Source organism: Melospiza melodia, chromosome W (assembly GCF_035770615.1).
Source record: "Melospiza melodia melodia isolate bMelMel2 chromosome W, bMelMel2.pri, whole genome shotgun sequence".
In the NCBI taxonomy this organism is placed as follows: Eukaryota; Metazoa; Chordata; class Aves; order Passeriformes; family Passerellidae; genus Melospiza; species Melospiza melodia.
This window is the reverse complement of record NC_086225.1, coordinates 10,220,581-10,238,536: the sequence shown is the minus strand read 5'-3', so window position 1 is coordinate 10,238,536 and position 17,956 is coordinate 10,220,581. Positions and strand designations below refer to the sequence as shown.

General features: G+C 45.5%; 1 protein-coding gene across 1 annotated transcript in view; it reads right to left on the bottom strand.

Annotated features, from left to right (window-relative positions):
- Positions 1 to 950: 950 nt before the first annotated feature.
- LOC134431454 (zinc finger SWIM domain-containing protein 6-like) overlaps positions 951 to 17,956 on the bottom strand; it is a 338,553-nt gene continuing 321,547 nt past the window's right edge. The window contains exons 13-14 of the mRNA XM_063179466.1: positions 3,083 to 3,164; positions 951 to 1,813 (exon numbers count right to left, since the gene is read on the bottom strand). Of these exons, the coding sequence (XP_063035536.1) occupies positions 951 to 1,813; positions 3,083 to 3,164 (945 nt within the window). The remainder of the gene's footprint in view (positions 1,814 to 3,082; positions 3,165 to 17,956) is intronic.

Below are 17,956 nucleotides of genomic sequence, written 5' to 3'. Positions count from 1 at the left end.
GGTTGTGTATTTTTTGTTGTCCCTCTTTACTATAGTGCCTGTTACAAGCATGTGTTTATGTGTGTATACATACACACTCACACACACACACACACACACACACACACATACGTATACATATATAAAACTTCCCCAGTAGGTATCATTCCAACCATGCAATCCAAAAGATGGCTCTGAATAGATGCCCAGCATATAGTTCACCACCTGAGCCAACCCTGAAGCAAGGCGCACTTTAGTCCTTCAGATATTTTTTCTTTAAAACCAAGCTACTGCAGCTTCAAGTACTTTGCATTACATATATTCGATTTTTTAAAATAAATTAATGTTAGATTTTTTTCAGTATTCAGACATCTACTATAATATATATACAGTACAATAAATGCTCTCATACTTTAAAAAATTTATTTTGACAAATCCCTGAGAATGTATGTTGACAGTCGCTAAGTTTCCACATGCATAAGCATTGTGTGCCATGCTTCTGGATGAAGAGCACTGCAAAGCCACATGGTCAGCCTTTTAACTACTAGTATTTCATTTGTTGGCTTGTTTAAATACGTTGAAATATAATAATGAGTTACAAAGGAGCAAAGCTGAATGCATTTGAGGTACTTATCACAGGATGGAGGTGCTTTGTTTGCTTTTTTAAAGCCATTGAAATATATGTTTTGTTTTTGAGGCTGTGAACATATACAGAAAGAACAGGAGAGTGATGTGGGCTTTTGCTACTTGACAACATATACTCAGTGTAAACCAAACCTTTTTTAATCACACAAAACAGAATAAAGGAAAAAAATTAAACACACAAACTTTCACAACATGACAGTTTAGTTTTCAAACTCAGTATAACTATACACATATAATACCAGTGTGGCTTTGTTTCTTTAAGTTCAAAAAGATATGAAGGCAAGCTCAAGTAATACCAAACCACCTCCTCCCTTCACTCATTTTCGTCAACCAAACCGCTCACGAACCAACATCATCAGTTTCTTTTTGCCTTTGTAGATTTGTTTTAGGTTATAAATAAACTGTGTAAATTGTATGTGTCCATCATGAGCCATTAAGAAGGTCTCTCGGGCCTTGCTGAGGAACTCTATGAACTCACTATAGTGTCGTGGGCTGATGTGAGTGAGACGTGAATGAGTTGTATTAATGTAAGCTCCGATCGTGGCATCCAAGAGTTGTCTTAAAGGGGCTTTGTCCAGTGACATGAGCTTACCAGAATTCCTCCTTCCATGAAGTCCCACCATGCCAGGAGTGGTTAAAGTACACCTGCGCAAAATATCTGACAGCACTGTTGCACACTTGACACTTTTGACCACCAGAGGTATTAAAGCTGCTAGCTCATTTTTCCCAAGAGAATGGCTGAGTGCACATGCCCAGAGAACATCGTTAATGGCAGGGTGTGTGTCCTGATTGTAACTCAAGTTGAGATGCGTTATGGCCAAAGTGGCCAGCTTATAGGCCCGCATAGGGTAACCACGGTGCTCCATGTATCGTGCTATAGTGAAAAGCTGTGAGTAGCTCATGCTGGTTGTAGCAGCATCTAGAACGATTTGGTAAGCGGTCTCAAAAGCTATGTGATCCTTTTCACACAGAGTCAGTGCAGAGAGGGCACAGTTTTGAGGATCCTTCATGGCACACTGTAGAGCAAGTGTTCTAGCACTGCTGGCCAGCTTCTCCTGCTGATGACAGTCCAGATGCAGACGGACAATGGTGCTGTTGGACATCACTGTTGTAGCAACAATGCTAGTAGCTTCTGTTGGTGTGAAAAGTGTAAACCAGTTTTGCATTATACTGTCCAGTGCATAAACACCTGGGGAGAGAAAGAAAGGATTAGGCACAACTGACAAAACCTAGCAGATATAGATGTTCAGCAAAAGATTACAGTCAAAGTTCTAAGAGGTTGCCAGTACACTGAAGGAGACCAGCTTCAGCAAGAAAAGCTAAACCTGATAACATGTCTGCAAAAGGACATTAAAACAAAGGCTAACTGTGTACACTCTGCAGCAATCATTGAAATGCAGATAACAAAAAAGCTTGCAAGATAAGCTTTTATATCCCAGTGAGAAAATTGAGCTGTTTTACTTGTTATCTAAGACAAATTGTATAACAAGTTCTGGCTCATTTGGTCTTATCATATCATTCAAAAGCAGCCCTCACACCAAACACTTAAAAGGCAATTTTAACTTTTTTCTTAATGTGCATCTCACGGTACAGCACGTGCAAAAAAGAATATGAAGGCATGCCAAATGTCTCATTTAATATAACACCATGGCATTTAATACTAAGCACAACTTTAAAAGATATAAAATTAAAAATCCTAACCTCTACCCTCTCCCAACAAGCTTTTCAGATACATCTTGTATTGAATTGATATGCACTTGAACATAAAGGTTTTTATTAGGGAAATACTCTGAGCAATATTGTAGAAAGGCTTGGGTTGTGTTAGTGTTTGGTTGGCTTTCCAGTGCAGGTGAGAGGCCTGCACAATGTCATAGCCATGTAACAAAGAAGCATTACACTCTAATCTTGGATTTACAAAGGGGCTTAAAAAATGAAACCAAGAAAACAAATGTTGAGAACCCCTTCATGAGATCTTGTATGCCACACAGTGGGACGCAACCTCCACATTTCATTCACCTGTTTTTTGGTTCATCTTCCCTACCACTGACAAGACAGTGCTCTCATCAGTCTTTTGGAGCCTTACCCTTCAGAGCAAGCAAAGTTGTAGCATAGTGTAACATCCCATAACCACTACCCCTTTCTCTGCTGCAGCTTCAAACCCAAACCCAACATGGAGGGAAGAAGGGGAAATCTGGGTTATGAATGTCCCTACCTTGAAGGGGAAAGAAGTTACACTGCATTAATCAAGTATTGTCTTACTTGACTTGTGCCTAGTCTATTACATGCTCAAAAAACCCACTCAACACTGACATAATTATTGTCTTTTAAAAAAGGGATTTTAAAGAGGAACAGAAGGTGTGAGATATTTGCAGAGCATGAGTGTTGACAAACAAGATCAAGCCATCTAAGATTAGCTGACAAAAAGGCATGAGCCCTTGAGAAGCACCTCAGAACATACCTATTTCTGTTGCACATGTTACTAACCACCTCACCATTTCCCGTCGTCGCCAATTCAATGTTGACAGTGTCATCCGCATCACCTATTGAAACAATACAAAGTACAAATTCATCCTATTGTAAAACCAAGACAATATACCAACAATCAGGGATTTAAGTTACTCAAATACAATGAGGTTCAAAATGGCAGCCTCTTGCCTTCTCTGCTCTGTTACCTCTTTTTACCTGATATGTCAAAAGACTTGATAAATACTACTCAGCTATCTTAGAAAAGCATACAGAGAGTAATTCCAACTGCAGGTCCTTCTAGGCTAGATGAGAAGCTCTGTTTTAATTGGGGGGGAAGAAAAAACCAAACAAAATCCCCACCATCCCACAAAAAAGCCCTCCCATCCCCAACCAACAACAAAGCCAAATTATTCAATTATTCAAATTAAAATATCCTGTGTCTCCTCCCTCTATGTATATAAATCTTTAAAGTGGGAACATGTCAATTCCTGCTGGGCAATCTAACCAATCAGATTTTTCCCCCATCTGCATTTTTTGGTCATTGGCGTCAACAATACATACAGGAGTCAGAGTGTACTGTGATTTGACTGGCTGCTTATGCTGCAAAGATACATATATACACACTTCCAGATATATCCTGGTATTCTGGGACACAAATTATATTCTCCTCTATACTTCCAGTTGAAGGCAGCAACACTGGAAGAAACAGACAGGTCCAGTCTATTAATATGCCCTCCGCATCAAGAGGTGTATTGTGAAGTGTGGGAACAGTGCCAGACACCTAGCATCCTAACCAAGATTAGAACAAGAGAATATTAACCCTAAAGACTCTGATAATTTGTGTGTTTGCTGAGCATGCTGTGAAAAAATTACTTTAGTGGAAGACTACCATATGAGTGTGTAACTTACTGTGATTGAAAATGATCACATGCATGCAATGCTTGAAACATGTTTTGTGTGTCACAAAACTAGCAGAGGCCCTGAGGACCAATCAGAAGGCAGTTGTTTATCTGTAACAAAATTAAAATAAAAGGGAGCTTGCATGGGAAAGACAGACAAGAAAAGAAAAACCACACCTAGAGCAGAGCTCGAAGCTATAACACTGCATCAGTGTTTTCTCATCGCTGCCATCTTGATATTGACATTTTGATTTTTTTATATTTAGATTATTTCTTACACTTATATTTTTCTTTGCATTTGATGTCATCACCAACAGTGAAGAGCTGTCTGAAGAACAGCCATGAGCAGGTTGAAAGCCTGTGGGTAAGGACCAGAGATCAAGGCAACAAAGAGAACCTTGTGGTTTGTGTCTACTACAGGCCACCTGATCAAGGGGAGCCTATTGACAAAGCCTTCTTGCTACAGCTACAGGAGGCATTGCACTTGCAAGCTCTCATCCTGCTGGGGGACTTCAACCACCCCAACATTTGCTGGGAAAGTAGCATGGCAAGCTGTAGACAATCCAGGAGACTCCTGGTATGCATGGATGTCAACTTATTGAGCCAGGTAATAGATAGCCCTACCAAAGAGGATGTGTTGCTACATCTGTTGGTCACCAACACAAGTGAGTTAATCAGAGATGTCAAGATTGGAGGCTGCCTGGGCTGCAGTGATCACACATTGGTGGAGTTTGCAGTCCTGAGGGATATGGGTCAGGTAAGGAGCAAAGTTAAGCCCCTGAACTTTGGGAAAGCAAGCTTCTAGCTCTTAAGGGAGATAGTTGGATCCCTTGGAAGGCTGCTCTCAGGGACAAGGGAATGGAACAGAACTGGCAGATCTGTAAGGAAGTCTTTCATAAAGCACAAGAGCTAACAATTCACAGGATCAAGAAATCAGGCAAAGAAGACAGGAGACTGGTATGTCTGAGTAGTGACCTGCTGATCAAAGTAAAGGGAAAGAAGCAAATGGACAGGCAGTGGAAACCAGGACAGGTATCCTGGGAAGAGTATAGGGATGAAGTTCAGTTGTGTAGGGATGGGGTGAGGAAGGCAAAGGTAAAACTGGAACTGAACCTGACAAGGGGTGCAAAGAATAACAGGAAAGGCTTCTACAGGTCTCTGAACCAGAAAAGGAAGGTCAAAGGAGGTATACTCCCCTCAATAAACAGTGCTGGAAAACTGGTAACAACAGATTATGAGGAGGAGGATGAGGTACTCAAAAGCTTTTTTTGCCTCAGTCTTCAATACCTCTCAAGTAGATGGACAGCAGGAAAGGGACTGGGGGAGCAAAGTCCCTCCCACTGTAAGTAAAGATAAGGTTTGTGACCACCTGATGAACCTGAATGTGCAAAAGTACATGGGACCTGATGAGATGCATCCCAGAGTCTAGAGAAAATTGGCTGATGTAGTTGCCAAGCCACTCTCCGTGAAATTTGAAAAGTCATGACAGATGAAGTCCCAGGTGACTGGAAAAAGGGAAACACTGCACCCATCTTAAAAAAGGGTAGAAAAGAGGACCCTGGGAACTACCACTCTATCAGCCTCACCTCTGTGCCTGGGAAGATCCTGGAACAGATCCCCCTAGAAGCTCTGCTAAGGCACATGGAGGACAGGGAGGTGATTCAAGACAGCCAGCCCAGCTTCACGAAGGACAAGTCCTGCCTGACCAACCCAGTTGTTGTATTCATGTTGTTGCATAATTATATTTCCTGAGTCTCATACCTTCTTGGTGATTTTCTCATGGCAGATCTTCACAGCAGTGGTGTTGTTGCTTCTCGGTCAGGGCTGCTTTCCCAGGCTCTCCCTGACCACCCCGCCCCCTTTTATCTCAGCTACCTCCATGGGCTACAGCTGCTGCCCAATCAAGGACATCACAGCTGCAGCCCATTTACAATAACTAGAATCAGGGCAGGGTCACTAATACAATACAAAGATCTTTCACTGCCATACATATATTTACTCAACCCCCTACATTTCCCCCTTTTCTTTTACCAATTTTACAATTACCACATACATATCTGTCCCAGCTCCCAGGCTGCCACAGCTCTCAGCTGTCTTTTCTTTTATAGTCCCAGCTCTCAGGCTGCCACAGCTCTCAGCTGTCTAGTCCCAGCTCTCAGGCTGCCACAGCTCTCGGCTGTCTTGTCTTCTATAGTCCCAGCTCTCAGGCTGCCACAGCTCTCGGCTGTCTAGTCCCAGCTCTCAGGCTGCCACAGCTCTCGGCTGTCTTTAAACACACACACAAATCCCTAGATGTTCCCAGGCTCTTCTCCTCAAAGGCCATAGTCTTACAGCTCTCTGAAAAGCCATAGTCTTATAGCTTTCTGCTGTTACAGCTCCTTGATTTAAAGGCCTTACTATATTCTAGAGTCCCAGCTCTCAGGCTGCCACAGCTCTCAGCTGTCTAGTCCCAGCTCTCAGGCTGCCACAGCTCTCAGCTGTCCTATCTTCTGTCCCAGCTCTCTGGCTGCCACAGCTCTCGGCTGTCCTATCTTCCGTTCCAGCTCTCTGGCTGCCACAGCTCTCGGCTGTCTGGGGGATTCCATACCTTCATTCGATGTTCGTTGTGGCTGCGTGTTCTTTATCACGTTGGGGTCACCAGATGTTGTATTCATATTGTTGCATAATTATATTTCCTGAGTCTCATACCTTCTTTGTGGTTTTCTCATGGCAGATCTTCACAGCAGTGGTGTTGTTGCTTCTCGGTCAGGGCTGCTTTCCCAGGCTCTCCCTGACCACCCCGCCCCCTTTTATCTCAGCTACCTCCATGGGCTACAGCTGCTGCCCAATCAAGGACATCACAGCTGCAGCCCATTTACAATAACTAGAATCAGGGCAGGGTCACTAATACAATACAAAGATCTTTCACTGCCATACATGTATTTACAATACATAAGTTAACTCAGGCCCCCACATTTCCCCCTTTTCTTTTAGCAACTTTACAATTACAATATACATATCTGTCCCAGCTCTCAGGCTGCCACAACTCTTGGCTGTCTTTTCTTGTAGAGTCCCAGCTCTCAGGCTGCCGCAGCTCTCAGCTGTCTTTAGACACACACACAAATCCCTAGATGTTCCCCGGCTCTTCTCCTCAAAGGCCATAGTCTTACAGCTCTCTGAAAAGCCATAACCTTATAGCTTTCTGCTGTTACAGCTCCTTGATTTAAAGGCCTTCCTATATTCTAGAGTCCCAGCTCTCAGGCTGCCACAGCTCTCAGCTGTCTAGTCCCAGCTCTCAGGCTGCCACAGCTCTCAGCTGTCTTTTCTTCTATAGTCCCAGCTCTCAGGCTACCACAGCTCTCAGCTGTCTTTTCTTCTAGAGTCCCATCTCTCAGGCTGCCACAGCTCTCGGCTGTCTTTAAACACACACACAAATCCCTAGATGTTCCCAGGCTCTTCTCCTCAAAGGCCATAGTCTTACAGCTCTCTGAAAAGCCATAATCTTATAGCTTTCTGCTGTTACAGCTCCTTGATTTAAAGGCCTTACTATATTCTAGAGTCCCAGCTCTCAGGCTGCCACAGCTCTCAGCTGTCCTATCTTCTGTCCCAGCTCTCAGCTGTCTTTTCTTCTATAGTCCCAGCTCTCAGGCTGCCACAGCTCTCAGCTGTCCTATCTTCTGTCCCAGCTCTCAGCTGTCTTTTCTTCTATAGTCCCAGCTCTCAGGCTGCCACAGCTCTCAGCTGTCCTATCTTCTGTCCCAGCTCTCTGGCTGCCACAGCTCTCGGCTGTCCGGGGGATTCCATACCTTCATTCGATGTTCGTTGTGGCTGCAGATCTTTATCATGTCGGAGTCACCAGATGTTGTATTCATATTGTTGCATAATTATATTTCCTGAGTCTCATACCTTCTTTGTGGTTTTCTCATGGCAGATCTTCACAGCAGTGGTGTTGTTGCTTCTCGGTCAGGGCTCCTCTCCCAGGCTCTCCCTGACCACCCCGCCCCCTTTTATCTCAGTTACCTCCATGGGCTACAGCTGCTGCCCAATCAAGGACATCACAGCTGCAGCCCATTTACAATAACTAGAATCCGGGCAGGGTCACTAATACAATACAAAGATCTTTCACTGCCATACATGTATTTACAATACATAAGTTAACTCAGGCCCCCACAGTCCCAGGTGACTGGAAAAAGGGAAACACTGCACCCATCTTAAAAAAGGGTAGAAAAGAGGACCCTGGGAACTACCACTCTATCAGCCTCACCTCTGTGCCTGGGAAGATCCTGGAACAGATCCCCCTAGAAGCTCTGCTAAGGCACATGGAGGACAGGGAGGTGATTCAAGACAGCCAGCCCAGCTTCACGAAGGACAAGTCCTGCCTGACCAACCCAGTGGCCTTCTATGATGGAGTGTCTACATCAGTGGACAAGGAAAGGGCTGAAGATGTCATTTATCTGGACTTCTGTAAAGCCTTTGACACAGTCCCCCACAACATCATTCTCTCTAAATTGGAGAGATAGATTTGATGGGTGAACTGTTTGATGGATAAAAACGTGATTGGACAGTCACATCCAGAGGGTAGTGGTCACCAGTTCAGAGTCCCAATGGACATTGGTGACAACTGGTGTCCCTCCAAGGATCTGTATTGCAACCAGTGTTAATTAAAATCTTCTATATTGACATAGACAAAGGGATCAAATGCACCCTGAGCAAATTTTCAGATGACACCAAACTAATGGTGCAGTTGACACACCTGAGGGACGGTATCCAATGATTTATCTCTCTGGACAAGGAGTACCTGCAAAGAAGTTCTCTCATAAAGCCAGCAGATTCATTAAAAAAGGACCATAAGCTCTTATTGCTATACCCATATTTTATATCACTTGTAGTCATTGCCTGGGCAATCACCAACAGTATGAAGTTTAAAAAAGGCAACTGCCAGATTCTGCACCTGAGATGAGGCAACCCTGGATATATGGATAGACTGGGGAACAAGAGGCTGGAGACCAGCACTGTGGAAAAGGACCTGGGGATCCTGGTTGATGGCAAGTTGAATGAGTCAGCAGTGTGTCCTGTCAGCCAGGAGGTCCAACTGGGATGTCGTGGGTTGACACTGGCCAGATACCAGGCACCCACCAAAGCCACTCACTCCCCTCTGCAGCTGGACAGGGGAGAGAAAGTTTAATAAAGGGTTCATGGGTTGAGATAAGGACCAGGAGAGAGCACTCATCAAATACCATCATGGGCAAAACAGGCTCAACGTAGAGATATGCATTGAATTTATTACACTAACAAAATCAGAGCAGGATAATGAGAAGTTAAATAAAACCTTAAAAGCATCTTTCCCACAACCCTCCCTCTTTCAATCTCTGCCTCCTACCCCAACTGTAGCTGTAGCATTAGCATTAATCCAGTTATAATAAGTGGCCCAGCTCAGCTGCATGAACCAGCCTCTGGGCTGACTGACAGAATCTGACGGAGCCAATGGGAGCTCTCCTATAATACAAGTATTTGACTGGTTAAGAGTCTGTGGGGCGTACAGTTTAGACCAATGTCTGTGAAGCGCCAGGAGTTTTGAATTGTCTAGAAAAGGATGTCGGAGACAATAAATGAGGCTGTTTGTCTGAGGAAACACACGTGAGTCTGTCTTATGTCTCAAGCATAGGAATACTGTCACAGACATATTTTATGAAAAATCCTTTTGCCAGGATCTTTTCTCCTGAGAAGCTGAGAAGCTTCAGCTTCTCCATGTTTTGCTGCTTTGGAATGTGATTTGGAGAATTGTTTACCCAGCATGTGAAATGTTTTTTACTAGATGACGAATGACAGTCACCTGTGTTGAGGCTGTGAGCAGTCACAAGATTTTATTATCATTCCTTTCTATTCCTTGCTAGCCTTCTGATGAAATCCTTTCTTCTATTCTTTTAGTATCGTTTTAATATATCATTTTCTTTTAATATAATATCTATAATAAAATCATAAATCAGCCTTCTGAAACATGAAGTCAAGATTCTCATCTCTTCTCTCATCCTGATGTTATAAATGATCAAATCGAGAGCCAAATTTATAAAAATTTGACAAAGATTTGTTAGGTCGATTAAAAATAGAAAATTTGAAAACCTTCCCACAACCAAGATAGCGTCAGCCCCGGGAGCAGCTGCTGGGTGCCCTTTGGGATCTGGCCGACAGAGTGGCAGCATTCCCCCGAAAGGTGCACCCCAAGTGCTTCCAGAAGCCTGCTTATATACAGTTTATTCTGCCTGAGGCAAAGATGACAACATAATTCTTTGTCTCTCTTGGCATGTAAAGTTGGGTCCATACATGTGTAGAATCAGACAAAGAAAGTGTCCAAAGCCCAGACGAATGTCTGAGTATTCCAGAGGAAGAACTATTCACATGTAGTAGGTGATGCCATCTCAAGTCCAGGTGCAAGACCTGGTGGGCTTCCTGAGATCATCACCCAGGAAATTCCAGATGATATCTCCCAGGTGCAGAGTAAATCGGCTCCAGCCTGTCTCTTGCATCTGATAATGGGTCCAACACAATCCCAGAGCCAGTCAGGGAACTGCTTAACATGTGAATACCTCTAGCCCTGAAAAGACAATTGCAGGCACCATGGCTCAGAGCTACTCTGTTCATATGTGAACAGGGTTTGATTTTATCTTAACTCTGTCCGGGAACTAGTAACAATATGAATAGCTTCTGTTCCTGGACAGGGTGGTTTCATAAGCATATGTTTAACCTTCACCAACATTTTATACACAAACATAGGTTTAGGCTCCACTAATATTTTATACATATATATACACCTATTTTCTATAGCATGAATTATCTCTACTACATATAACACTGGGACCCCTGCAAACACCACCACAGAACTTCACATCACAAGTGGTGCCACCATGTGAGGATTGAACAGTCCAATGACCTGTGGAATTGCCAGAGAGACGGAGCGAAAAGCTGAAAAAGAAAGAGGCTGAAAAGAGCCCAAAAATAGGCAGCAAAGGCTGCAGGAGCTAACTTTGTGACAAAGGTTGTGGAAAATCACAGCCGAAGAGCTGTGATGAAGAGAAACCAGAAAAAAACTGGAAAAGGAAGAGGCTTGAAAGAGCCCAGAAGCCGCAGCAAAGGCTGTAGGGATTAATCTTTGCAACAGGTTGCAGAAAATCACAGCCAAAGGGCTGTGTGGAAAGGAAACCGGAGAAGTTGAAAATAGAAGAAAAACCCCACCGGAGACCATGGGCGCTTGGTTTTCAACATCAGAAAACCCCATGGCAGTTATGGAAAATTTTCTTTAAGGAATGGGACATAGACTATGATGAAGAAGCATTATTTAGATTAATTACATGGGCAAAACCCCACAGGTTTGACACGACAAAAGAAACTGCTTTTGACCTTAATACCCAAGAACAAACTGGCCACTGTATATTAAAGGCAGTCTCGAAGGGGGAGGAAAACATAGTAAGTTATAAAACCATGGAGGCTTGTTTTGGATTTAATAAGACTAATAAATACTGAAGTGTATGGGGAGGACAACACACTGGAGGAGTTTTCGGGGGAGATGGACACCTCACTAAGCCCCCAAAGCACGTGGCAGGACACAATGGCCGGCAATGCCACCCCATGTGGCTGAACTGCACTGAACTACCCCCCCACATTGGTATTGTCCCCGGGAGAACCATCCCCCACAGCTCCCCAGCACAAAGCGGCCCCACCGCGCAGGTAGATGGGGGGACCCAGCGGGGTCCCAGGGACACTGGGGTGCCCTGTGCTGGCACCCCGAAAATGTCACCCAGTGCCTGCCATGCACAGATGCTGCAGGAGCTCGGATGGCGCCGCCATTTCATCTGGGCAGCCAGTGAGCATGACGCAGCTCCAGCTCCATGCTGTCCCCGGGACCGCCCCCCCCCGTCATTGGGGCTGACCATGCCCCTCATCACCATGGAAACACTCGGACTGCCCCTGCCCGGAGCTGGTTGGCTCAGCCCCCAAACTGTGCCCACAGCCCCGCCTCTGCAAATCACGCCTGCCTGCCACTGCATCATGGGGATGTAACCAGAGATGACATTGCTACAAATGCCCGGATGTTGTCATTACGTCACACCTGGAAGCACTCCGGAACCAGGAAGCTCCAACACCATGATACAGAGCCCTGTTCCCTGCACCAGCTCTGGACATGCAGCTGTCACTGTCGCAGCACCATGGCATCTACAATCAAGGTCCCAACAAGCTGACAAAGTCCCTACAACCCTGCTGACGCCAGCTCCAGCCCCTTCGATGTTCCGAGCAGGAAACATTCCTACCCAAGACCCGGTAATTTTCTGGCCAGAGGTAAAACAAAAGGCTATAGAATGTGGAGATATAGAAGGAGCTGAAGTAATTTTGGTACCCATGTGTTCATCATCATCAGAGAATTGGCAACAGGGTGGGGGAATGATTGCAGCATTCCCAGTGGTGCGAGGTAATGGGACAACACCTGACAAATATGTTCCCTTTAATTGGCAAATCGTCTCAGAGCTATGCCAGCTAGCTGCTAAACATGGGCTAGGGTCACCTGCTGTTGCAAATATGCTTAGATTTATAACTGCTAGTTAGTTAACTCCATATGATATGAAGCAGATTGTGAAATTACTCTGTACTCCAGTACAATATATGATGTTTGAATCAAGCTGGAGATCTTATGCAGAAGATCAGGGACTAAAAAACTCAAGAGCTTCACAGTAGGATCCATGTTTTGAGGCAGGGATCTCTCAACTTATGGGACTGTCCCCCATGGAAGATCCACAAACCCAAGCACATTTGAACCGCTTTATTCTAGCCCAAGCAAAGGATTTAGCAATGCAAGCTTTAACAAAAAATACAAATATGTCTGTACTCACCCAAAGCTATTCAAGTATAAGACCTGACTAATTGTATATGCAGTTCATAGAACATTTGAAAGATGCTGTGGAAAAACAGATATCTAATAGCAAAGCAAGGAGCCAATTAATACTGCAGCTAGCACAAGATTACGCAAACGTGGACTGTAGAAAGGTTATAGATGCAGTACCTAAACAGAATCCATCCCTAGAGGATATGATAAATGCATGTGCTAAGGTTAAGACTGGATCTCATAACATGGATATGCTAGCTAATCCGATTACAGCTGCTGTTAAACAAACTTGCCATTGCTACAGATGTGTACAAGGTCACGTGGGAGCAAACTGTCCTCAACAGTCCACACCACAAGGGACATTTCAAGGACAGAGAGGTATGAATGCAAACTGTAAACTATGTGGGAGAGTTGGACTTGTAAAAAAAGAATGCTGGTCCAAATTTCATGTTAATGGTTAATTTCTCAAGGACCAGGGAAACGGAAGACCAAGCATGACAGGGAAACACGTGACAACACAAGCATTTTCCCACCCTCCAGTACAAGCCTGGGTCACCTGCTCACAGCCAGGACAAGAGGGACAACTAGAATGGATGTATCCACCTCAGTCCCAATAACCATAAACTCGCTACAGGTACATGAAATCTCTCTTAAGGCCCAGAGACCCATAGGGAAAGGCATGAGTGCACTCCTTATAGGGAGATCCAGTGCCATGCTACAAGGCATCAATGTGCACCCGAGTGTCATAGATGCCGATTTTACAGGACAAATAAAAGCCATGGTATCAACACCAGTTCCACCCATAACAATCCCTGCAGAAACCAGAATGGCACAGCTCATTCCTTTTAAGTCTTATATCCCCAAAGGAGATTCTAAGGAGCAAGGAGACCAAGGCTTCGGATCAACAGGACAGTCCCAGGTGAACTGGACTCCGGTCATAGGAGATCAAAGACCTAACATGGATTGTACTGTTACAATGCCCAAGGCAAAGCCTCCACAGATAAAGGTCAGTGGGATGATTGACACAGGGGCAGACATCACCATCATCTCTGCCAATATATGACCTACATCATGGCCTACTACACCTGCGGGATATGCTGTTGCTGGCATCGGAGGGACCACAAAGAGCTGCTTGAGCAGCAATCCTGTGTTGATCAAAAATCCTGAGGGCCAAACAGCTACAATCTGACCTTACATTACTGCTGCACCATTGAACCTTTGGGGGAGGGATGTTTTGTCTGCATGGGGAGTTCGGGTGGGGACAGATTTTTAACAGGGGCCACTGTGTTAAAGGGCGTAAGGTGTCCCACACCAGCTCTGAAATGACTTACTACTCAGCCTGTGTGGGTGCTGCAGTGGTCCCTTGAAGAAGAAAAACTAGATGCCCTAAATTCATTAGTACAAGAACAACTAGCACAAGGACACAGAATCGTCTATGAGTCCCTGGAACACCCCTGTATTTGATGTAAAAAAAAAAATCTGGTAAATGGAGGCTGCTCCATGACCTAAAAAAAATCAATTCAGTGATGAAAGGCGTGGGGTCTTTACAAGCTGCTATGCCTTCCCCCACAATGATACCTGCCTCCTGGGATATCCTGATTTTGGACCTGAAGGATTGCTTTTTCACTATTCCACTACACCCAGACGATATCCCAAAGTTTGCCTTTACAGTACCCTCCTGTGGGATTCACATTCTCTGAACCTAAGAGAAGCAGTGAGAGAAGCAGAGAAAAGAATGATCAAAACAATTCTTATCTCATTTGCTGCGCCTGTGTTTGTGCCAAAGTAGAATGCAATATGGAGATTGTTTACCCAAAGTGATGGTGTTTTGTTTCCTTGGCCTATCAGGGCCAAGCGCGTGTCCAGACTGTCGGTCAGCAGACCGTCACAAGATTTTGTTCAGTTGAGTGCTTGTGCAGTTTCAGTTTAGATGTAGTGCAATATAGTGTAATGGTATAGAATAATATAGTATAATAAAGTAATTAATTAACCTTCTGATATCATGGAGTCAGATGCATCATTCTTCTCTTGTCGGGGGCTCGCTGCTTTTACAATACCCTCCATTAATAACTGTCCTGGGGTGACGTTATGATGCTTGTATCCCCCTTCATATTTTCTGTGCCTTTAAGACTGGCTCTGAAGAGTGAAAGTTTTGTTTGGGTTTCTCTTATCAGTGTCGCAGACATTTTTTCACAGAAATCCTTTCTTTCAGATTTCTGCATTTTCTGGGAAGCTGAGGGCCCCCAGAAAGAGAATGTAAACAATTGTTATCAGCTGCTGTGGAATGCAATGGGATGCACCTTGATTGGCTCATGTTTCTATGTTTATAATTAAGGGCCAATCACAAGTGCAAGCTAGGGACAGAGTCCCTGGACACAACTTTGTTATAGATTCTTTCTTTCTATTCTTAGCTTAGCTAGCAAGCCTCTGCAAACTTCTCTCTTTATTCTATTTAGTATAGTCATAATGTATTATATATCATATATCAATAAATCCAGCCTTCTGATCAAGAAACAAGATTCTCGTCTCTCTCTCACCTCCAGCGACCCACTCAGGACGCTGTAATATCTGGTGACCCCTCGTGTCAGAGCAAAAATTAATTTGATAAGACCAGAGGAGCAAAATTGCTGCACTGGGTAAAAATCCTGTATGTGTAGCATTTGATGGTTACTTTGAAGTGACCACAAAAGTGGATTCAAGCCAGGAGCTGAAGAACTGAAGATCCCGATTTGGACAGAGTTCACAGCCAAGGCTGACCACAAAGAGAACCTTCTTCTGGAAAACCTTCAGGAAACATGGTAGACAAGAGCAGCATACCTGCAGAGCTGGCCAGAGCAAGCTGGACTTTTGAAAAAGGTACTGTTCACTTTTCTATCCCTGAGGGTTCAGCCGCGAGAAAATTATGGCTGTTTATATGGGGGAGATACCCCTTGAAGAACGTGGTTCATTTTACTCCTTCAGAGGAGAATCTTATTGCCCTCTGGCAACACTGGTGTAGAGAAGATGGTTTTTTTCTGTCAGCAACAGATCTCTATGAGTTCTTTCGATGGGCAAAGCTTTTTCGGTTCTTTACTGATGTCCTGTACGCTTTGGATGTTTTTGTCTGGGAATGTCTGGACTCGATTATCCAGTTCATCTGGAGCCAGGGACGTGTCCTTCCTTCTATCTACCCAGCATTTATAAAGCTCTTCCCAGTTTTGAAACGCAGAGCGGCCATCTTTCAATGGATTTCTAACTGCTATGGGCAGACTCCGTTTCCACCGTCCCCGGGAGAAGACCCGGTGAGGGATGAGTGGGGGCTTCCCGGCCCCCCCTGCTTTGCAGCGGGGGGGGCTGAAACTTCACCGCGCAAAGAAGTTTTTTTTACTTTTTCTCCTGAGCCTGCGCAGATGGGATTTTCTCCTCCCCCCTCTTCTCTCTCTCCGGGGGGATGGGAGGAGGCGGTGCTGCCACAGCCGGCCTCTCAGACTCCGCCTCGTTCAGACATGGGGGCGGCACAGGTCTCTGAGGCTTCTCCGCCTCTGCCAGCTCCGTCACTCCAGGCGATCCCGTCTCCGCCTCTCCAGGCGGTCCCGCCCATGGCTTCACAGGCCTCCCCACCCCTGCCAGCGCCTGCGTTGGAGACTGCAGAGACAGCACTTCCGGTCCCTGCTGAGTTGCTAGGCAACGACGATGCGTCTCCAGCTTCCGGCTCAGCGGAGGAGAAGATTCCTTCGGCCCCTCCGCCGCTTCCATCGGCCTCCTCACCGCCTCAAGCCGAGACGGTCCCTGTTCAGGACGGTGTTGGAGACGGTCCAGAACCCGCGGGAACCTCGGGGCAGCCCGCGGCTGATCTTACACCCAGCGTGATTCCCTCCCCGGTTCCGGCTTCCCCCCCGCTGCTTCCACTGGCCGCCCCAGTGGCTCTGTCGTTGTCGGAGGCTCTGTCCTCTGTGTCGGCGTCAGAGACTGCCCTGGAACCAGCGGCTTGTTCGAACTTGGACCATCCCGGACTGGCTGCTGTAGCAGCCGCCCCGGCGGGGGGTCTCTCCTTCAGTGGAGCAGGGGCTGCTCGCCAGCTCACTGTTAGGGCAGTCCAGCTGCCTGTTTTTAAGATCAGCATTCTCGGCAGGTTCGGGGGTGGTTTTTTGGGGATTCTCCCATGGAGATTGCCAGCTCTGCCGCCTCTCTTGTGCCCTAGTGGGGGGGGGCAGATGCATCCCGAGAGTTCTGCCTCTGATCCTCAGCCCGGAGGGGGTGGGGATGATGAAGCCATGGGGCGGGTGAGAGACAAACCCAATGCAGTGCAGGGGAAGATGGCACAGTTGGAGGAGACCATAGCTGGTTTGCTGTGGGGAACAAACATCTCCAGACCCCAAATGGGATTTCTGGGGAAGGCTTCTATTTCCCTGCTGCTGGCATGCCTCAGTGGTTTTGGGGAAAGGAAGCATCTCACTACCCGTGCTGCCCTTGTACTGGCAGCAGGGTGCAGGCCTGTGGGAATGCAGAGCCTGTGTCATGGGTTTGGCCTGGGCCATTTGGCTCAGGAAGTTCCTGGGCCAGGCCCACTGCGTGGCCTCCTTATGTTTCTGGGAATTCTGGTTTCTCCTACCGGTCCTGGTCCCCCTTTGTGGGCCAGTTTTGGGGTTCCTGGTGCATCATGGGCCAGGGCCCCCAGGGCCTTTCCTTCTCTGGCACTGCTCTGCTAGGCTGCTGCTCTTTTGCTTTTCGATTAAAAAAAAAAAAAAAATTAAATTAAATAAAAAAGATTGAAAATAGCAGGCAGCAGCTCTGAAGCAGTGAAGCATTGAAGGGCCAGAAAAGGACATTCCAAAATTGTTCAAATTGTTTGAAATTGTTGTAAGACTGTCAATGGTTTTTTGATAACTATTGATGGGATTCTTTTTGCAGCAAGTCTGCTTCAGGACCAAAAAGGACTCTCAGATGTCCAAAAGAAACAACTTCAGCTCATGGACTGTTTCTGGGGCTCAGCTGCATGGACTTGAATTTTCTTTGCATTGTTTTTTGCATTTTTCTTGGATTGTAGGATTGTTTTAGTGATTTGTTAGTATTCTGTATTTTACAGGTGAAGGAATTTCCTGTTCATTTCACATCAGCATTTTTCTTTTAATTTATA